At 39.4% G+C, this 22,965-nt stretch overlaps 1 protein-coding gene and 1 long non-coding RNA gene across 3 annotated transcripts in view; one reads left to right on the forward strand and one right to left on the reverse strand.

Annotated features, from left to right (window-relative positions):
* The window catches only part of LOC136402762 (uncharacterized), a 54,904-nt gene that overhangs the window by 20,669 nt on the left and 11,270 nt on the right, over positions 1-22,965 (forward strand). The window lies entirely within an intron of this gene.
* The window catches only part of CUL4A (cullin 4A), a 64,696-nt gene that overhangs the window by 5,559 nt on the left and 36,172 nt on the right, over positions 1-22,965 (reverse strand). Inside the window, exons 10-18 of one of the 2 annotated variants that reach the window (XM_066380519.1) lie at positions 22,609-22,727; positions 20,224-20,416; positions 14,643-14,747; positions 13,882-13,992; positions 13,691-13,776; positions 13,148-13,255; positions 6,114-6,227; positions 392-497; positions 42-214 (exon numbers count right to left, since the gene is read on the reverse strand). In XM_066380519.1, the coding sequence (XP_066236616.1) occupies positions 42-214; positions 392-497; positions 6,114-6,227; positions 13,148-13,255; positions 13,691-13,776; positions 13,882-13,992; positions 14,643-14,747; positions 20,224-20,416; positions 22,609-22,727 (1,115 nt within the window). Of the gene's footprint in view, positions 1-41; positions 215-391; positions 498-6,113; positions 6,228-11,475; positions 12,701-13,147; positions 13,256-13,690; positions 13,777-13,881; positions 13,993-14,642; positions 14,748-20,223; positions 20,417-22,608; positions 22,728-22,965 lie in introns of those variants that run through there. The other variant, XM_066380520.1, reaches the window with a different exon arrangement.

Below are 22,965 nucleotides of genomic sequence, written 5' to 3' on the forward strand. Positions count from 1 at the left end.
TGAACACCCTCCCTAAGTAAAAAGAGAAAGTTTATACATACGGTTTCCTTCATTTGAATCTGATTTATCTTTATTCGAAACAACTTGTGCTTGAATTCTCCATTAAAAATGAATTTGTCTCCATCTTCTACCTCTTTTCCTTTGGGACTTTTAATCAGAACTCGTGCTTTGCCACAGGCCAGGGACTGTAAGGTTCTTCGCAATTCACTGTCCTCTGAATGGGGAGAAAATGCAGGCACAGATTAGTGTTAAAATAAAGACACTCAACAAGAATGAAGGAAACCACACTCAACTGTGATGAGCAGAAACAGAGTCTACATCTCTTAAAGGAATAAATGTTTTACAAACAAGGACATTCAGAAACCACACATTCATGAAAAAGTTTTCACACCTATGCCAGTGGCCATTTTTATTTCTTCAAAGCTGAATTCATCTCCTTCGTTGAACATGAGAAGCACCAGAGTCTGGAAGAGGGACACCTGGAACTCTTTCTTTCCCTTAAAGAAAACAGACACATCATGTGTGAAGCTGTTTGTACAATCTGGAAAAAAAAAATCTTTTTTAATGTTTTCTTTATTGATTTTACAGACAGAGGAGGTGAGGGGAACAAGACTATTCAACTCATAGTTGCTTCACATTAGCTGTTCATTGCTCGTTTGTTGCTTCTTGTATGTGCATTAACCAGGCGAGCCCAGGGATTCAAACTGGAGACCTTAGTGGTCCAGGTTGACACTCTTTCCACTGCGCCACCACAGGTCATGCACAATCTTGAAGAAAGACTTTTTTAGCACACGTGCGCATGAGAGAGAGAGAGGGGAGGAACAGAGACAGGAAGGGGGAAAGATGAGGAGCATCAATTCTTTGTTGCAGCACCTTAGTTTTTCATTGATTGCTTTCTCCTATGTGCCTTGACTGAGGGGGGTTACAGCTGAGCCAGTGACCCCCTGCTCAAGCTGGTGACCTCGGAGTTTTGAACCTGGGTCCTCAGTGTCCCAGGCCATTGCTTTAACCACTGCGCCATCACCTGGTGAGGGCAATCTAGAAAAATTTTAAAAGGCATTTTGCTCTCAAACTTTGGGGTAAGGGGACTAGCCACCAAATAAATTGTTAACGATTATAGAAGAATAAAATAACTTGGTATTGCACTTAAAAGTTCTTCTCTTGAGCCTGACCAGGTGGTGGTGCTGTGAATAGAGCATCGGACTGGGACACAGAGGACCCAAGTTCGAACCCTGACAGCGTTGGCTTACCAGCTTGAGCACAGGCTCACCAGGTTGAACGTAGGATCACAGACCATGACCCCATGGTCACTGGCTTGAAGCCCAAGGTCGCTGGCTAGAGCAAGGTGGTCACTCGCTTTGCTGTAGCCCACTGGTCAAGGCACATATGAGAAAGCAATCAATGAACCACTAAGGTGCCACAATGAAAGACTTGATACTTCTCATCTCTCTCCCTTCCTGTCTGTTCCTATCTGTCCCTCTTTCTGTCTCTGTCAACACATAAAAAAAAAAGTTCTCTTGAAATATTATAAGTAGGGAAAGTTATTTAGTAAGTTGTGTTGAACAAGAAGGAATTATCACTACTTGAAGTCAGACATTGCCAACACAAATCTAACAAGCACCCTTGCATCCCATTTGTAGCCTACTGTAGTCCTCTAATGGTAGAGTGAATGCCACTGGAGTGCACAGAACATGAGAAGACCCAGTGACAAAATCTGTATGGACAGGGATGCTAGCAAAAGATCCAGCCAACATCATTCTTAAAAGAATGAATAATGTAATCAACACATAAATGACCATAAACTGTGGTCCCAGCTTCCCTTTCTATGTGCTTGTGACATACATGACTAATGTAACCCAGCTTTGGCCCTCACATAATTCCCCACCTCTATTCCAAAAAGTTCCCACTGCAGACTCTCAACACACAAGTAGTGTTGTGTGGACAATGGAGCATCCTATGTGAGGGCTTCATTCTCAAGCCTAGCCATGGAAGGCAAGAGCTACAGTCGTGAGATCATGTTGCAGAGGTCTAGTTCTGAAGCTGGCAGTAAGGGGGATCATAACTTTTATATACCTTAGAGCAGGGGTCCCCAAACTTTTTACACAGGGGGCCAGTTCACTGTCCCTCAGACCGTTGGAGGGCTGGACTATAAAAAAAACTATGAACAAATCCCTATGCACACTGCTCATATCTTATCTTAAAGTAAAAAACCAAAATGGGAACAAATACAATATTTAAAATAAAGAATAAGTAAATTTAAATCAACAAACTGACCAGTATTTCAATGGGAACTAAGCTCCTCTCACTGACCACCAATGAAAGAGGTGCCCCTTCTGGAAGTGCGGTGGGGGCCGGATAAATGGCCTCAGGGGCTGTATGGGGCCCGCAGGCCGTAGTTTGGGGACCGCTGCCTTAAAGACTAGTAGGTGTGGTTTTATGTATATAATCTTGTACAATGCCTGACCAGGCGGTGGCGCAGTGGATAGAGCATTGGACTGGGATGCAGAGGACCCAGGTTTGAAACCCCAAGGTTGCCAGCTTGGGCGCAGGCTCATCTGGTTTGAGCAAAGCTCACCAGCTTGAGCCCAAGGTCGCTGGCTTGAGCAAGGGGTTACTGAGTCTGCTGTATCCCCCGCCCCCCGTCAGGGCACATACGAGAAAGCAATCAATGAACAACTAAGGTGTTGCAATGAAGAATTGATGTTTCTCATCTCTCTCCCTTCTGATCTGTCTGTCCCTATCTGTCCCTTTCTCTCTGTCACAAAAATAAATAAATTCCTGCACAATAAGCATAATGTAACATGTATCCATCATTTATATATAATTGCATATAATGTATATATAGTTGACCCTTGAACATGAATTGAACTGCTTGTGTCCACTTATACCTTATTTAAATATTTATTTATTTAATTGAATTTATTGTGGTGACATTGGTTAACAACATTACATAGGTTTCAGGTGCACAATTCTATAATATTTTGTCTGTAAATTGTGTGCTCACCACCCCAAGTCAAGTCTCCTTCCATCACCATTTATCCCTTCTTTCCCCTCTTGTGTCTCTTCCCACCCCACTTCCCTTTGGTGATCACCACAGTTGTCTGTGTCTGAAGTAGATTTTAATTTTTCCCTTGATCCCTTTACTTTTTTCACTCAGCCCCCCAACCCCTCTCCCCTCTGACAGCTGTCAGGCTGTTCTCTATATCTAGAAGTTGTTTTTATTCTGTTCATTAGATTCCACATATAACTGAAATGATATGGTACTTGTCTTTCTCTGACTGGTTTGTTTCACTTAGCATAATAATCTCCAGGTCTATCCATGCTATCACAAAAGGTAAGATTTCCTTCTTTTCTATGGCTATAAATTATCACATTTACTGCAGCTTTTTTATCCACTCATCTGATGGGCAGTTGGCTACTTCCAAATCTGGACTATTGTAAATAACATTGCAATGAACATAGGGGTAGGTGCATATATACTTTCAAATTAGTGTTTCAGGTTTCTTTGCATATATTCCCAGAAGTGGAATTGCTGGGTCATAAGGCAGTTCCATTTATAATTTTTTGAGGTGACTCCATCTTCCTTTCCACAGTGGCTGCATCAATCTGCATTCCCACCAACAGAGCACGCGGGTTCCCTTTTCTCTACACTCACCAACACTTACTGTTTGTTGACTTACTGATGGTAAACATTTTGCCAGCTGTGGTTTTAATTTGCATTTCTCTGATGATTGGTGATGTTAAGTATCCTTCCATGTCTACTGGCCATATGTATGTCCTCTTTGGAGACGTGTCTATTCAGGTCCTTTGCCCATTTTTTCATTGAACTGTTTCTTTTTTTGATGTTGATTTTTATAAGTTTTTATAAATTTTGGATATTAATCCTTTTTCAGATGCATCATTGGCGAATATGTTCTCCCATTTCAGTGGGTTGTCCTTCTATTTTGTTGATGGTTTCCAAAACCTTTTAGTTTGATGTAGTATGTATGTATTGATTGATTGATCATTTCCCTCGTCCGAGGAGATATATCAGAAAAAATACCACTATGAGAAATGTCCGAGACTTTACTGCCTGTTTTCTTCTAGGATTTTTATGGTTTCGAGTCTTACATTTAGGTCATTAATCCATTTTTGAACTATTCTTGTGTATGGTGTAAGATGGTCTAGTTTCATTTTTTCTGCATGTATCTATCCAATTTTCCCAACATTTATTGAATAGCCTGTCTTTACCCCACTTGTATCTCCTTACCTCCTTTGTCAAATATTAATTGACCATATAGGTGTAGACTGATTTCTGGGCTCTGTATTCTGTTCCAGTGATCTGTATGTCTGTTTTTATGCCAGTACCATGCTGTTTTGATTACTATGGCCTTGTAGTCTAGTTTGATATCAGGTAGTGTGATTCTTCCAACTTTGTTCTTCTTTCCCAAGACTGCTGTGGCTATGTGCAGTCTTTTTGGCTCTATATAAATTTCTGGAATACTCTATATAAAGTTCTAGTTCTGTGAAGTATGCCATTGGTTATCTTGATAGGAATTGTGTTGAATCTATAGATTGCTTTGGGCAGTAAGAACAGTTTAATGATGTTAATTCTTTCTGTCCATGAACACAATACAGTGTGTCTGTAAAGTCATGGTGCACTTTTGACCAGTCACAGGAAAGCAACAAAAGACGATAGAAATGTGAAATCTGCACCAAATAAAAGGAAAACTCTCCCAGTTTCATACCTATTCAGTGCAGTTTGATGTGGGCTCATGCACAGATTTTTTAGGGCTCCTTAGGTAGCTATCCCGTATAGCCTCTACAGACTCATCACTGATTGATGGCCTACCAGAACAGGGTTTCTCCACCAAACTGCCGGTTTCCTTCAACTGCTTATCCCACCGAGTAATGTTATTCCTATGTGGTGGCACTTTGTTATAAACGCGCCGATATTCACGTTTTACTTTGGTCACGGATTCGAATTTAGTGAGCCACAGAACACACTGAACTTTCCTCTGTACCATCCACATCTCGACTGGCATGGCCATGGGCTGCTCCGCGGTATACATGGTGTTACGTCATCATCTGCGCATGCGCACATGCTGCCACATCATCCTACAGAAACTGGGAGGGTTTTCCTTTTATTTGGTGCAGATTTCACATTTCTATCATCTTTTGTTGCTTTCCTGTGACCGGTCAAAAGTGCACCATGACTTTATGGACACACTGTATATGCTTCCACTAGTAACTCTGTAATTTCTTTTGCTTAGTATACATAATTTTATTTATAAAATTGAAGTTAAATTCAAATATGAAGGGACTGTTTTGTGACTTGCTTCTTTATTGATATATTGTATGCATTTTCCCTCTTAATTGATCACTTTCAATAACAGCATTCCAACAGATATTTTTATTCATTAACCCGATAAAAGGTTTTATTAAGATGAATTCCCAGGATTGGAATTATTGCAACAAAGCATGTGATTTGAGAAGTTCTGAGATATGTACCTGTCAAACTGCCCTTCATAAAGCTCACGTGTTCCCCACAGCAGTGGGCAAAAGTTACTGTTACTTTTAGTTTTAGCCTTTATCAATTTCACAGTCAAAAAGTAACATTTTATTATATATATTTTAATTTGCAACCCTTTGGCAGAGAGGTGGAACACATTTTCATGGATATTGATGTTTTAGTTCTTTTTTTTTTAATTGATCTTAGGTGGGGGGAGAAACATCAACTTGTTTCACTCATTCATGCTGTCACTGGTTGATTCTTGTATGTGCCCTGACTAGGGACTGAACTCGCAATGTTGGCATATTGGGCAATGCTCTAACCAACTGAACTACCTGGCCAGGGCCTGATATTCTAGTGTTGCTTTTATGAGTTGCCTCTCCACATCCTTTGCTCTTTTTTTCAGTAAATGCTTTTATTCTTGTTGGCTTTTTTTTTCTTGTTGACTTCTTATTGATCAGAATATTAATCCTTCAACTGTTTAATTTTATTAACCTAGAAAGGTCAGTGTTGAATGATACTGACTAATCTTTTCCTTTCTTTGCTACCAAAGTTCCATCACAATTTCAAAAACTCTATTAACATACTTATAAAATTAAAAAATAAATTTAAAAGAACTTACTTCTTTAAACTCTGCTTTTAAAACAGCATGTCCCAATGTAGTTTGCCACTGAAGTTTTCGACCACTGTGCTTTCCGAGATAAAATGTCTTAAATACTTCCTGAAGTTTAACCATCTGTCAAGCACAGGAAGACAATTTAATTATGTTAAACACCATTGGTCATTCAATGTACAATATTTTAAAATTTTTCACAGCTGAATAAAACAATCAGTTCTGTTGGACAGTTATTTTTTTGGACTCTATATACCTGTGAAAATGTCCACCAATCTAGGACACCTGAGTTTCCCCTCCCACAATGGAATACTTGAACTGGTGTTTAATGTACAAACATGTTGTATTCTGTATTCTCCACACATCACATGCAGGCTTCCCTGGCCAGTGGCATATGTAATTAGGACCACGTGGCCATCCTCAGTTAGAGACGCTGTCTGAATGCCCAGGCGTACCCTGCCAAGTCTCAGCTCAAGCTCTTACTCACTCCTAACTGCTCTTAGGGCCTTGCAATGCCTCATCTGTGAACCATGAACTGTGGTAATGGTAAGGCCCAGGCATCAAGCTTTTGTGAGAGTTAATGTAAAACACTCAGGACAGTGCATGCATAGGAAGCATGACACAAGCTACTATTTTCATTGCTATTTTCTTTTCTTTTTTTTAACAGAGACAGAGAGAGAGTGAGGGATAGACAGGGACAGACAGACAGGAACGGAGAGATGAGAAGCATCAATCATTAGTTTTTCGTTGTGCATTGCGACACCTTAGTTGTTCATTGATTGCTCTCTCATATGTGCCTTGACCATGGGCCTTCAGCAGACCGAGTAACCCCTTGCTTGAGCCAGCGACCTTGGGTCCAAGCTGGCGACCTTGGGGTCTCAAACCTGGGTCCTTCCACATCCCAGTCTGACGCTCTATCCACTGCGCCACCGCCTGGTCAGGCATTCATTGCTATTTTCTTGGAGGATTTCTCATGCCTTCTAAACTTTCTGCCAGTTTTTTATTGCTTGTTATCTTACTTTTAAGTTCCTGAGCTTCTCCTTCTCCAGGTGTCTCCCTCTTTTCCTACTCCTGTATCTGTTCTTGTTTTGTTCATGGACGAACTCTTTATTTCTCTGACAGTTTCTGTATATGTGTTCATATGCACTACATTTGTTCCTCTTCACTTCCTTTGGCTCATTAGTTTGAGTTCCTTGGCTTCACTCTGCACCCAGGGTTACCAGTGGTCTGTGCTGCCAAGTCTCACGGCCCTCCTCAGGCTTCATCTTGTGAGATGACCCCTCTCAACAGCTGTCCATTCAGCAACCACAGCCTCCTCCTGCCCTTCTAGCTTCTCTGACACTCCCTGCTTAGACTTGAGCCAGTGCTTTCTGAGTCTTCTTTGGTTTGTCTTCCCACCTATTATATTATACATACTAGCATCTCCAGGGTCCTGTCCCCTCCTCTTTTTACTCTGGTCATTCCCTTGTCAGTGTCCTCAGCACTTCCAAGTTCTTCCTAAGAGTGAAATTCTTCCATGGCTTACTAATGCCCCTTTCCTCTGAAACTTCTGAACTACACTGGCCTGGCCTGTGCCTCCCTCCTGTGACTCCCCGTTGTCCCTTTCTCCACTTCACTGAGCACCCCCTGCCTCATCCTCCATCAGGATTTCACACGTCTCCTTCACCAGATCTGGGAACCCACTTCCCTAAAAATACCTACTCATTTTTTGAAACTGCTTCCTCAGAGAAGCCACCACTAACCACTCAGCTCTGATAGCATTTAGGGAATTTGTGAATATGTCCTCTGGACAGAGAGCTTAAAGGGGGCGGACCAGGTCTGGGCTTCTCATTGCTGTCCACTCTGCATAGTACCAGCAGGTGTCCAGTGAATACATAATCACTGCTGTTCCTGGACCTGATCTGCCCTTTCAATAAGTGCTTCTGTGCTCCATCAAAGTGGTGCCCTCTGTCATAAATGCCTGTCAGTCTCACATCACCTTGGTAAACTCCTTTTCATGCTTCAAAAGTCAGCTCAACAGTCATAATTACACCCATGTACCATTACCCAACTTCACCAACATCAAATTCTAGGCATGGTAGCATTTCATTTCTAAGTATTTTAATATATATCGAAAAGATAAGGGCTCTTCAGAGAATATATCTACTATACCATGTCACACCTACAAACTAAAAGTCAATAATGTGATGAAATGCTTAATGCATACATTCCCTAAAAATTAATTCCTTGACATTAATTCCTAAAGTGATAACTGAAATTATAATGTTAGCAGTAACAAACCATGGGTGCTTAGTACATGCTAATTATTATACTATTCCAGGTTCAAAATGGATAAAAAACCTAAATGTAAGAGCTAAAAACTATAAAACTCTTAGGAAAAAAACAGAGGGATAAATTCTCATAACCTTGGATTTGGTAATAGTTTTTTTTTTTTAGCTATCACACCAAAAGTACAAGTAACAATAGAAATAATAGATTCATTAGACTTTACCAAAATTAAAAGCTTTTGTGCAAAGCCTGATAAGGATCTAGTATACAGAGTATATAAAGAACTTTTATAGTTCAACAACAGAAAGGCAGACAGACACAATTAAAAAGAGGGCAAAGGGTTTAAATAGTCTTCTTCAAAGAAGATCTACGAATGGCCAGTAAGCACATGAAAAGATGCTCAATATCATTAGTTTTAGGGAAAAAAATCAAATCAAAATGGGATACCCACTCGTACTCTAAGATGGCTATAACCAAAGAACTGAAAATAACAAATATTGGTGAAGATGTAGAGAAACTGGAATCCTTGTGTGCTGCTAATGGTAATGTATAATGTAGCTATGAAGGAAAACTGTAGCAGTTGCTCTAGAAGCTAAACAGAATTATCACCTGACCCAGAAATTCTAGGGATATACTTAAAGAACTAACAATAGCTATTCAAACAAAAATTGCATTCTTGTTCACAGCAGCACTATTCACAATAGCCAAAAGTGGAAACAACCCAAGTTTCAATTGATGGATGATTGGATCAACAAAGTGTAGTGTATATCCAAACAATGGAAAATTGTCTTTTTTTTTTTTTCCCCTGTATTTTTCTGAAACCGGAAACGGGGAGAGACAGTCAGACTCCCGCATGCACCCGACTGGGATCCACCCGGCACGCCCACAGAGGGCGACGCTCTGCCCACCAGGGGGCGTCGCTCTGTTGGGACCAGAGCCACTCTAGCACCTGGGGCAGAGGCCAAGGAGCCATCCCCAGCACCCGGGGCCATCTTTGCTCCAGTGGAGCCTCGGCTGCAGGAGGGGAAGAGAGAGACAGAGAGGAAGGAGAGGGGGAGGGGTGGAGAAGCAGATGGGCGCTTCTCCTGTGTGCCCTGGCTGGGTATTGAACCCGGGACTTCTGCACTCCAGGCCGATGCTCTACCGCTCTACCACTGAGCCAACCAGCCAGGGCCTTTTTTTTTTTTTTTAAACAGGGACAGAGAAAGAGAGTCAGAGAGAGGGACAGACAGGGACAGACAGATAGGAACGGAGAGAGATGAGAAGCATCAATCATCAGTTTTTCGTTGTGAGACCTTAGTTGTTCATTGATTGCTTTCTCATATGTGCCTTAACAATGGGCCTTCAGCAGACCGAGTAACTCTTTGCTCGAGCCAGCGACCTTGGATCCAAGCTGGTGAGCTTTGCTCAAACCAGATGAGCCTGTGCTCAAGCTGGCGACCTCGGGGTCTTGAACCTGGGTCCTCTGCATCCCAGTCTGATGCTCTATCCACTGCACCACCGCCTGGTCAGGCAAAATTATTCAGTCTTAAAAAAGAATGAAGCACTGCTCTGGCCAGATAGCTCAGCTGGTTAGGGTGTTGTCCCGAAGCACAGAGGTTGAGAGTTTGATTACCAGTCAGGGCACATAACAGAAACAGATCGACATCCCTATCTCTCTTCCTCTCTCCCTTAAACCAATAAAAATAATAATACTAATAATAAAAAAAAAGGAATGAAGCACTGACACATGTCACAACATGGATGAACCTTGAAAAGATACTAAGTTGAGTCAGATGTATTATATGGTTTAATTTACATGAAATGTCTGGTCTAGGCAAACCTACAAACAGAAAGTGGATTAGTGGTTGCCAAGGCAGTGTGTGAGTGGTGGGGAGGAATGGGAGTGACTGCTTCGGGTCCAGGGTTTCTGTTTGGGATGGATGCACAACTTAATGACACTGAACACTTTAAAATGGTAAATTATAGTTATATTTACCACAATTTAAAAAATATAGTAGGTAAGCCTCAAACATTTTCTTTTTTTCTTTATAATTGAGAGCAGGGGAGACAGAGACACAGACTCCTACATGCACCCCAGCTGGGTCCACTGGCAAGCCCATGGGGTGATACTCTGCCCATCTGGGGCGTTGCTCTGTTGCTCAGCAACTGAGCTACTTTTAGCTCCTAAGGCGGGAACATGAGCCATCCTCAGGGTCCAGGGCCATCTTGCTGGGATCAATCAAGCCATAGCTGCAAGGGGGATGGGGAAAGAAGGGAAAGGGGTAGATAAGCAGATGGTTGTTCTCCTGTGTGCTCTGACTGGAAGTCAAATGCGCGACTTCCACATGCTGGGCAGATGCTCCACCACCGAGTCCATTTTCTTTTTTCTTTTTTTTTAAAGAGACACTGACTCCCACATGCATCTCAACCAGGATTCACCCAGCAACTATCTCGAGGGCAAATGCTTGAATCAACTGAGTTATTTTTAGTACTTGAGGTTTGTTAACGCTCAGACCAATCGAGCTATCCTCAGCACCCAGGCCAACACTCAAACCAATCAAGCCATTGGCTGTGGGAGAGGAAGAGGAAGAGAGGGGGAGAGAAGCAGAGAGTCACTTCTCTTGTGTGCCCTGACCGGTAATTGAACCTCAGATGTCCATACGCTGGGCCAATGCTCTATCCTACTGAGCCACTGGCCAGGGCTGCCTCAAACATCTTTTGCCAGAAAATAAAAAACTACTCAAATATACAGATGGTATGTTGAAAGAACAAGGAGCTAGCTGAAAAGTGCATCCATCAGCCAAATATGGGACAAACTGAATACCAAATAAGTGAGATTCCATGAGTTCATCTTCATAAAGACAGAGAAATAAATAAATTAATGTGGTAGAGGGGAAGGCTCTTAGAATAGAATGCCTATTTTCTAAATATAGAGAAAATGATGGAGCTAGGGGAAAAAAAATCACTGTTCAGCAAGGTAAAAATGAACTCAAGCAAGAACCAAGCAGGATAGAGTCAGATGGGTAAATAAGCAAACGACAAGTCAAAGAAAGTGGTTCAATTATGCAAATGAGATGCAAAACCAACTTTTATTTCATTGGTGAAAATGCACTATACAAAACGCTTAAAGTACTGGAGTATCTGCATGTTTCCTGATCCCCTCATTTTTGTGAGCAGTGTATATAGGCAATGCTAAAAAAAGAGTGAACACTACTAGAAATTCTTTTATTTTGGCTAATTCTTGTAAGTCTGAACTATTTCAAAATAAAATAAGAAGTGAATAAACTCGTGCCCAGAGAGAGGCACGCCCAGGGTGGAGTGTGCACCCAGAGAGATGAACTGGTGTGAGGAGGTGAAGGAGAGTTTTCTGGTTAAGGTGACTGGGGAGATAAGTCTTAACTAGCTTCAAGGGCTGGGGATGAATAGGGTGTGGAGGTTTTCTGCAGGAGGAGATTCCATTCAGAGGGTTATACATGGAGGCCTGAGAGGATGAAAGAACTAGGTGGGTTTGGGGCCTACAGCTAGTTTAGAATAGAGGGAACATAACATTCATGTGGGTGAATGGGCCATAAAGAGCGGGTTAACATCTCAGAAAAACTGACTGAAATGCTATCACCACTCCCCAGAGGATGGCGAGATTCAGGGACAGGGGAGGCAGAAGGGCAATGAGAGAAATCTTGGCTGTTGAGTTTGGGATATCTGACACACAGGATGGAGGCTGAGAGTGATATGGGCTTTCATAGAGAGGATATGGAATAAGAAGGGACCTGAAGGGTGAGTCTAGATAATGTTAGCATTGAGGAAATAGATGGAGGGAAAAAAATGAGAGAAGAAAACAAAAAAGGCAACTGAATAAAAATCAAGAAAAGATATTGTCTTGGAATGGAAAAAAAAAGCTTCAAGAGGGACTATTTCTGACCCAGACTCCCAGTTTCCATGACTTGGAACCTTTCTTTGCCCTTTCTGGAAGGCCTCTCAGCTGGAAAGCCCTCAACCCCACTCATCTTTAATTCCCAGATCCCACACTGGAACTGGCCCCTTTCAGTATCACCTGGCATTATATATACTTAATGGTGGCTCCTGTTGTTTCCCCCACTGGATTTTAAGTACTTGAGTGCTGAATTTTCCCTCATGTCTGAAAATCCCCAGAGTACCTAGAGTCATGGCTGACATATAATAAGCCCTCAGTAATACCATTCATAAGATTTTAGCACTGTTTATAATTGATGGAAATAATAACCAGACAGGCAGCACCCACAACTCGACAAGCAGTAACTATTAAAACAAGTGCTTGTGTTGATGCCTTCTTGATGGTCACCCAGTGGACATGGGTGAGCCAGAATGACCTGTGGATGGGAACAAAAGCAATTACTTTAATTTTTGATTTGAGTGTGATTTAAAAAACCCTCTCATTAGCCTGGCCAGGTGGTGGCGTAGTGGATAGAGCGTTGGACTGGGACACAGAGCACCTAGGTTCAAAACCCCGAGGTTGCTGGCTTGAGCAAGGGGTCACTTACTCTGCTGTAGCCCCCCAGTCAAGGCACATATGAGAAAGCAATCAATGAACAACTAAAGTGCCACAACGATGAATTGATACTTCTCTCTCCCTTGCTGTCTGCCTGTCCCTATCTCTGTCTCACAAAAAAACAAAAACAAAACAAAACCCTCTCCTTAAATAATTCTTGAAAGATAACATGTCTGTGCATGGTGTGGGTGGAACAAGAAAGAAGTCTATGTTTTGGCAGCGCTAATGTATTAAAAATAAAGGACAAATAGTCTTTAAAAACACTTACTTCTGGAGTTAAATGTACCTCCATAGGTGTGTATGTTGGCCAGTATCCCATTGTAAGTATATTTACTGTTAGATCTATAGAGCCTGGGTCACTCTGATTCTGCATATACTAAAAGCAAAGAAAATCAAAATAAAATTATTTTAGCAAATCATTAAAAAGTAAGTAAAAAAGGTAAATGGTATTTATTTTCAAAATACAGGTTAATATTGTTTGTATTTATTTTAGCCTTTAGAATATTCCACTGAGCTATAAAATGTGCTCCAACGTCACTTGTAATATTTTTTATTCTTTGGTTATGTCACCAATATAAGATACCACTTAACTCATTTAAATCAAATTTTTATTATACATCTTTAGGGATTTTTTTTCCATTTTGAATTTAGGTTATTTGAATACATGGGATATTAACAGTGTAATTTTTAAGAATGGGAATTTTATGTAATTTATATAATTATTTACTTACTTTACATAATAATCATTTCACATTTAATTTAAATGGGATACTTTTTAAAAAGCTATTTTACTTGAAAATACAGAACTTGCCTGTTTGAAATGAACCATGATATCCTTGGAGAGCTCCATGTCCTTGAACATGCCTTCCAGTTTGCTGGTGAAAGCAGCACCACACTCTGGGACACAAGTGAAGGGTGGGTGAAAAACACCAGGAGCAACATGTTAGTGCAACAAATTCCCAGCGCGGAGGTAAGACAGAACCCCAGGTTCCACATGCTTACCATGCTTTAGTTTTGACAACATAGATTTTTCAGCATCTACTGAAGCACTTTTTCCAACAAGGAGTCTTTTTGCCAAATCTTTTTTATAAAATGCTTCAAAGACATCTTTACCTATTTATAATCAAATGAAAGTAACACATTAGATAGTTAATATACAAATGTTCACTTTAACTACTGAGAAACCCTGAGTGTTCATGTTAATGCAAGCCAGCTTTAATTTTACTGAATCCTGTGTTATATTTCCCCAAAGAAATATTTTCAATGTAGCCTGACCAGGCGGTGGCACAGTGGATGGAGCGTTGGACTGGGATGCAGAGGACCCAGGTTTGAGACCCTGAGGTCGCCAGCTTGAGCATGGGCTCATCTGGTTTGAGCAAAGCTCACCAGCTTGGACCCAAGGTCGCTGGCTCGAGCAAGGGGTTACTCGGTCTGCTGTAGTCCCACGGTAAAGGCACATATGAGAAAGCAATCAATGAACAACTAAATTGCCACAACAAAAAATTGATGATTCTCATCTCTCTCCGTTCCTGTCTGCCTGTGCCTATCTATCCCTCTGACTCTCTCTCTCTCTGTCTCTGTCAAAAAAAATAAAGAAATACTTTCAATTTAATCAGCAATTGGTTGTCACTCTAGTTCCTGTATCAATATGACAGTGGAAGTATTAGTTAATTTTTTTCAAGAAAAGATAGGGCCCAAATATACATATATTAAGTAGCATTTTCTATGTGCCCAATGTTAATAAAAATAAGAGTATTTCTCACCATGAATAAACCTGAATATTATCATGATTTTGTCAAGGATCCTCTCCAGCTCTTCATCTGTTGCTTCTTTATTACCCGCTCTCAATTTTGAATCAACATGCTTTGCTGTGAAATTAGAAGTTTATAATTTGAAAAATGAGTGTTATATATAAAAAATATCTTTAATTTCTACAAGTAAAAAATGGACAATACCACTCTGGAACCTTTCCAAAATGACATTATTGTATGACAAAAAGACAAATAACTGATTGTCTAAGACAGTGTTTTTTGGCCCTGACCGATTGGCTCAGTGGTAGAGCTTCAGTCCAGTGTGTGGAAGTCCCGGGTTTGATTCCCAGTCAGGGCCCACAGAAGTGACCATCTGCTTCTCCACCGCCCCCTCCTTCCTTCTCTCTTGGCTTGATTGGTTTGAGCACACAGGCCCAGATGCTGAGGATGGCTCCATGGAGCCTTAGCTTCAGGCTCTAAAAATAGCTTGTTTGTGAGCATGGCCCCATAGATGGGGTGACCAGGTGGATTCCAGTTAGGGTGTATACAGAGTCTGTCTCTTTAGCTATCTCCCCATCTCACTTGGGAAAAAGAAAAAAAAGACCATGTTTTTCAACTGCCGGTCCACCAGAAATTTTGTGCTGGTCCACTGACTGGTGGTTGAAAAACACTGCTTTAAGATATTTCCTTTCAAGTCATGTGAGAATAAGTACTTTAATAATTACATGCTTTGGTTTCATGAGACATTATCGCTTCAGGAATGGGAATGTCCATCTTCAAGATGTGGCATAAGAAATTAGGATAAGACACTCTTACAGGATTTTTCTCAGGGCTTCCTGTGATTATATACATGGTGACAATGTCTTATCCCTGAATGCAAGGATTAGAGCAGTTCTACTCTGGCTTCCTGTTTGACGCAAACCAACTACAACCTGGCTTAAAGAAGGGTTCAACTCAACACTTTTAAGAAGCCCAAACTCCCAAGAGTTAAAACATTCATCTTTAGAGAAACATCAATCCATAAAGTGGCACAAATGCCAAATTCAATTCTTTGTGAATTTCTTCTATTGTTAATTTTATTAGTATTTGTTTTTATAACTTTTTTATTATAAAATATTCTGAACATACATAAAAGTAGACAACTGTACTATAATAAACTCCATGTTCCCATCATACACCCTAAACAATAATCATCACAAGTCCAGTTTTGTTTCCCTGTATACACCTTTTTTTGCTCTTCGCCACCTGTAAATTTTAAAACTTTTACTAACTAGTGCAATTCTATGAATCCTGAAATATTTGTATATTACTAAATAACTGTATAAAGTGGTAACTTTAAAATTGTTTCATTTTAGAAGTATAAAACCTAACTAGTAAAGAGACTGAATCAATAATCGAAAACTTCCCAAAACACAAAAGTCCAGGACCAGATGGCTTCACTGGTGAATTCTCCCATACATTAAAAAAAACCACAAAAAACAAAAAACTAATACTTAGCTTTCCCAAGCTTTTTCAAAAAAACTAAAGAGGAGGGAATGATTCCAAGCACATTTTATAAGGCCAGCATTATCTTGGTACCAAAACCAGACAAGAACATCACAAATAAAGGCAGTAACGGACTAATATCCTTGATGAATAGAGAAGTAAAAATCCTCAACAAAATATTAGCCAAATTCAACAGCACATTAAAAGGATGATAAGCCATAACCAAGTGGGATTTATCCCAGATATGAGAGGATGGTTCTGCACATCAATCAACATGATATAGCACAAAAAGCATATGATCATTTCAATAGTTGCATAAAAAGCATTTCGTAAAATTTACATCCATTTATGATAAAAAATCTTAAAGTGAGCACAGAGGGACATACCTCAACATAAATCTATCTAACATGCTCAATGATGAAAAAATACAGCTTTTCCTCAAAGATCAGGAACAAGACAAAGATGTTCACTCTTGCCACTTTTACATAACAATGTATTATTCTAAGTCTTAGCCAAAGCAATTAGGCAAGCAGAGAAATAAAAGGCATTTAAATAAAAAAGAAAGACATAAAACTGTCACTATTTACAGATGATACCCTGTAAAAGCCCTAAAGATTCCAGAAAACAAACAAACAAGTGTTAAAACCAATAAATGAATCCAGTAAAGTTACAGGACACAAAATCAGAACACAGAAATCTAGCCACTCACTACTAACAAACTATCAGAAAGCAAAATTAAGAAAACAACCCCCTGGCCCTGGCTGGTTGGGTCAGTGATCAGCCTGGTGTGTGGAAGTCCAGGGTTGGATTCCAAGTCGGGGCACACACACAAGAGACGCAACCGTCTGCTTCTCCACCCCTTATCCTCTCTTCCCCTCCTGTAGCATGGCTTGAATAGTTCAAGCAAAGTTGACCCTGGGTGCTTAGGAAGGCTCCATGACCTTGCCTCAGGCACTAAAATAGCTCAGTTGCTGAACAATGGAGCAGTGGCCCAGGTGGGCAAAGCATAGCCTGGTAGGGGGCTTGATGGGTGAAACCCAGTCAGGGTGCATGAATGAGTCTCTCTGCCTCTCAATAAACAAACAAAACGAACAAAAAAAATCCTTTCCAATTATATCAAAAAAGCATATCAAGTGTTAAGAATAAATTTAACAAGGCAGTGAAAGAGCTGTACACTGATGAAAGAAACTGAAGAAGACACAAATACTGAAAAGATATTTCATGCTTCTGGACTGGAAGACTTAATACTTTTAAAATGTCAATAAACATTTTACTTTTAAAAACAATCTACAAGTACAGTGCAATCCCTATTAAAATTCCAAGGCATATTCACAGAACTAGAACTAATAATCCTAAAATTTGTTTGTTTTTTCTTTCTTTTCCAGGTGAGAGGAAGGGAGATAGAGAGAGACTCCCACATGCACCCTGACTGGGATCCACCCAACAACCTCCATCTATGGCCAATGCTGGCAACCAAGCACCTGAGTTGGAGGCTCCACAGAGCCATTCTTAGCACTGAGGGTGATGTGCTTGAACCAATCGACCCATGGTTATGGGAAAGGAAATGGGGAAGAGGGGAAAGGGGGGGGGGAGAGAGAGAGAGAGAAAAGGAGAGAGGGGGAGGGGTGGAGAAGCAGATGGTCGTTTATTCTGTGTGCCTTGACTGGAAATTAAACCCAGAACATCCACATGCCAGGCCAACGTTCTACCACTAAGCCAACTGGCCAAGGCCATAATCCTAGAATATGTATGGAACCACAAAAGACTCCAAATAGCAAATGCAATCTTGAGAAAAGAACAACAAAACTGGAGGTATCACACTTCCTGATTTCAAACTATACTACAAAGCTACAGTAATCAAAACAATATGGCATCAAAACAAAAACATCCAGTACAATGGAAGAGAATTGAGAGCCAATAATAAAACCACACATATACAGAAAATTAATTTATGACACAGGAGTCATGAGATATACAATACTGGAAAAAAGACAGATTCTTCAATAAATGGTGCTGGGAAAACTGGACAGTCCAGATGTGTAAGAATGAAATTATACTTATCTTACATCGTATACAAAAATTAACTCAAAATGGATTAAAAGACTTGAATGTAAAACTCGAAACTATACAATTCCTAAAAGAAACAAGAGGAGTTAAGTTTAGTGACTTTTTTTGTGTAAATCTGATTCGAAAGGCAAGAAAAACAAAAGCAAAAATAAATAAATAGGTTTATATCCAACAAAAGAGCTTCTGCACAGCTAAGGAAGCCATCATCAAAATGAAAAGGCAACCTACCGAATGGGAGAAAATATTTACAAATCATTCATCTGAAAAGGTGTTATTATCCAAAATATGTAATATAAAGAACTCAAACAACTAAACATACAACAAAAAAACAATGGGCAGAGGATCTGAACATTTTCCCAAAGAATACATGTAGATGGCCAGCACATAAAGAGATGTTCAACATCATTAACTAGTAGAGAAATACAAATAAAAACTACAATGAGATATCACTTCACACCTGTTAGAACAGCTATTATCAAAAAGATAAACCTTGCCTGACCTGTGGTGGCACAGTGGATAAAGCGTCAGCCTGGAACACTGAGGTAGCCGGTTCAAAACCCCAGAGCTGCCAGGTCAAGGCACATATGGGAGTTGATACTTCCTGTTTCTCCCCTCCTTCTCTATTTCCCCTCTCTAAAATGAATAAAATCTTAAAAAAAAATAAAGAAAAGAAATGAAACCTCACCATTTATGGCAACATGGCTGGACCCTGAGCGTATAATGTTAAGTGGTGAAGGGAGTCAATTGCATGGTGATGGATGGTTATCAGACTTTAGTGGGTAACCACTCTGTAATGTATACAGATGTGGCATAATGCTGTATACCTGAAACGTATACAAAAAATTCACTATAAAGTGAAAGCAATCAAGACATTGTAATACTGGCATAAAAACAGACATAGATCAATAGAACAGCATAGAGTCCAGAAATGAGCCTAGCTGATTTTCAACAGAAGTATAAAAATTCAACTGAGCAAGAATATTTTTCAAAAAGATGGTACCAGGTTAACTGGCAGAGCCGAACTGCTACCTCACACCATATTCTAAAATTAACTCAAAATGGATCACAGACCTAATTGTAAGAACTAAAACGATGAAGTTGTAGAAAATAGGGGAAAAAATCAATAGTGACCTTGGGTTAGGTAAAGATCTCTTAAACAGAATAGGATAGAGCACAAAGTATAAAAAATACATAATTGACTAGATAGTATCTCATGTTAAATATTATCTAGAGATTGATAAAATTATCATCATACACAGAGACATCATATAAAACAAACCTTTTCAATTCAACTTCTTTCTATTAAAAAAAAAAAAAGACCTGATTTTAGAGAGAGAAAGGGAGACAGAAACATTGATCTGTTCCTGTATGTGCCCTGACTAGGCATTGAACCCACAACCCACAATCTTGAGAATGAACAACAAAACTGGAGGTATCACACTTCCTGATTTCAAACTATACTACAAAGCTACAGTAATCAAAACAAAAACACACAAAAAGTACAATGCAAAAGAATTGAGAGCCCAAAAATAAACCCACACATATACAGACAATTTATGACCTAGGAGTCATGAATATACAATACCGGAAAAAGGGACGACGCTCTAACCAAATGAGGTACCCAGTCAGGGCACAATCCAATTTCTGAGCAGAAATTACTTAAAAGTAATTAAGAAAGAGAATCAAGGTTCATCTTTACAAAATATAGTTCTGGGGCTGCAACTGGAAATGCGGACTAGACTAAATATTTATTGTTCCTCTTTCCTTTTGTGAAGTCAAACCTCATCTTTTACAGAATTACTACTACAAAATCCCTTATGGAAATACCATGTACTTATACACACACACATATAGGTACATACAAAATATATATGCACACCTGTGTATATGGTTTTTTAAAAATGTGTCTCCTAATAAAGTGTGATATAAATCCTTCCCTCATCCACATGAGGAGCTTGAATATTTTGAGAAAAAAAAATGTGCTGGAGTTATGCCTTACTTTCCCATATTGAAAAAATATAATAGAAATATGTTTTTCTACCGATCAGTTCTGCAGGCTTATTTGGCCTCTTGTTGATAAATGTTTCAAAGGATTCCTTCATCAAGTTAATGAACTTCTCATTCCTCTGAAAGCACACTTCTATCACATGGTCCACTCTGTCCTTAAAATCCAGCAAGTCTTGTACCATATCTTTATCTTTCTCAGGATTGATAACAATCGTTGTCCCAAAAGTCTACAAAAACAAACACACCAAGTCATCCACAGGTTTATGATACCACACATTATTTTCTCCTGCTATCCAACAATCATGACAGTTTAGAAATTTCATAAATTCTGTCTACAGTCTAAAAATTAAGTGAATACTGTAGTCCCCCTTATCCTCAGGGGTATGTTCTAAGATCTCCGTGGATGCCTGAAACTGTGGAGAGTACTGAACCCTAAAGATACTATGTTTTTTCCTATATATATTTTATACATGTAATTTAAGGGTTCTCTTTGGCATTACCTGATTGCCAACATCATGACTCTTATACTTGGGGCCATTACTGAGTAAAATTATGATGATCAAAACACATGCCGACACCATAACGGCTATAAAGTGACCAATGGGTGGGCAGTATATACAGTGTGGATATGCTGCACAAAGGGATGATTTATAACTCGAGTGGGTCAGCTTGAAATTTCACCATGCTACTGAGAATGGCTTGGAATTTGAAACTTATGAATTGCTTAGTTCTGAAATTTTCCATTTATGCAGTTGACTGCAGGGAAGTAAAACCACAGAAAGTGAATCTGAGAATAAAAGAGGGAACTACTGTACACAATTAATAATTTAGCATTACAATTCTGCTTCTGGAAGAACTTATAAATTACTGGGAAATTTTCAATTGCTTTTTGAAAAACTCTTACTTGTAAATTCTTCAAACAAATATTAATTCCCATTAACCCATTACACCTACTTGGACTTCTTGACTATACTTTCCTTTCTCCTTCATTTCTAACTATAAAAATTATGGTTTTTAGCATGTATTTTTAATTTAAAAATGCTATATTACACATTACTAAAAGTCTATGTGTGACAACAACTACCAGTTGAAGAGGTGATGAATACAATAAATCAATGTAATTAAAAAAAATTATACTTACACATCATTTATACACATGGAAGCAGTTTACTGGTGAAAAGATATAAATAAATTAGCATAAGTACCCTCTGGAGAGGGACACTATGACCACTAGAGGTAGGAGGAACTTACTTTTCACTGTACCCTTTGTACCGACTACATTTAAAAACAATGTACACACATTGCAAGAATCAGCTTTGTTTTGATAATGACACACTGCTGAATGTAATCTATTTTGTCACAGTGTAATTCCTTAACATTAATGGACACTTAGGAACCATGGTCACACCACTGATTTTTACTACCCAAACCAAAAATTGCAAAGGTGAACTTTTTGTGCTGAACACCTGATCCTCTTCCCAGAAGTACTACTCATCGGCAAAACTCTAAATCTCCATTAGCCTTTCCTTAACATGAAGCTCTATTGCTGCTCCAACTTAAGTCAGTCATGACTTTTAGCTCAATATCACCGTATATAATATTGGGGTGGTGGGTGTGTGTACAAGCTTTCAACATGTAGACTGATATGCAAGTTCAGGCCTGATATTCCAGAAAGCAGCATGAAAGTTTCATCTTTTTTTATTTAATTAAAATTTTCTTGTGATATTTATAGACTCACACGCAATAGAAATAGGAAAGAGTTCTTTGTACACTATTTTCCTCTGATGGTAACATCTGGCAAAATTCTAGAGCAGCATCATAACCAGGACTTTGGTACTGATACATTTTATCCACTGTCCCAGTTTTAACTGTAACTCATCTGTGTATGATGGGTTAAGTTCTTTAGACTTTCTCCCCTGTGCACGTTTCCCTTTTTTATAACCATACATGTACACATGTGCATGCTACAGAAACATCAAAGTGCAAGTTTCAGTGTTAGATCCTGGATTCCTAGGAAATAAAGTAGCACACACAGCAGCCTGATATACCAAAATGTGTAATAGTTTTTTCACTGTGCAAAAACATGAGATCATGGTTTTAAAAGCAGATTCACAAAAATTACTACTTTTTGAAAATCTCAACTATAGAATTAAATTAAGTACTTATGCTGATGATAAATAGCCAAAGAGCCTTTTAAATCATGTTTATAACTGGATGATGTTCATCACTGTTGGTGTTATAATAAAAGTTTGCACAAGTGATCTGGAAGGAAATGGAAGACTACTATGATCACTTGAAATGAAAAAACAAAGGACTCCACACAGTCCAGTTCACTCTGCCTGCCAGAGTACCGCAGTGTCCTCAATATGGGCCACCTACCCTTCCAGTTGGTATCACTGTCAAGACAAACCCCACACACCTTGATGTACTCGCTCCAGTGCTGTAGCAGGATCTGCTGCCCGCCCTTCACTCGGCTAAATAGTTGGTACATCTGAGTGAGGTCAGGCACTCTGTTCTCATCAAGTAAGTGATCAAGTCCTGAGATCACACAGTAAATGTTAGCATATCACATCAGTAAGTCAACATGAATAACAACTAAACTAGAATATAGTGTGCACCACAAAAAAGTTAATATGTAATGTAGAAATTTAGGAAATGTTGCTTATTTCTACACAGGCAAGTTGGTCCAGTGCAGTATCGGAGATACAGCCTATTAAGTGAATCTTATTTTTCTGAACACACTGGAAAATGTATTCTTTATTTCTTCATGTCACTA

The sequence above is a fragment of the Saccopteryx leptura genome, chromosome 4 (genome assembly GCF_036850995.1).
Source record: "Saccopteryx leptura isolate mSacLep1 chromosome 4, mSacLep1_pri_phased_curated, whole genome shotgun sequence".
Lineage (NCBI taxonomy): Eukaryota > Metazoa > Chordata > Mammalia > Chiroptera > Emballonuridae > Saccopteryx > Saccopteryx leptura.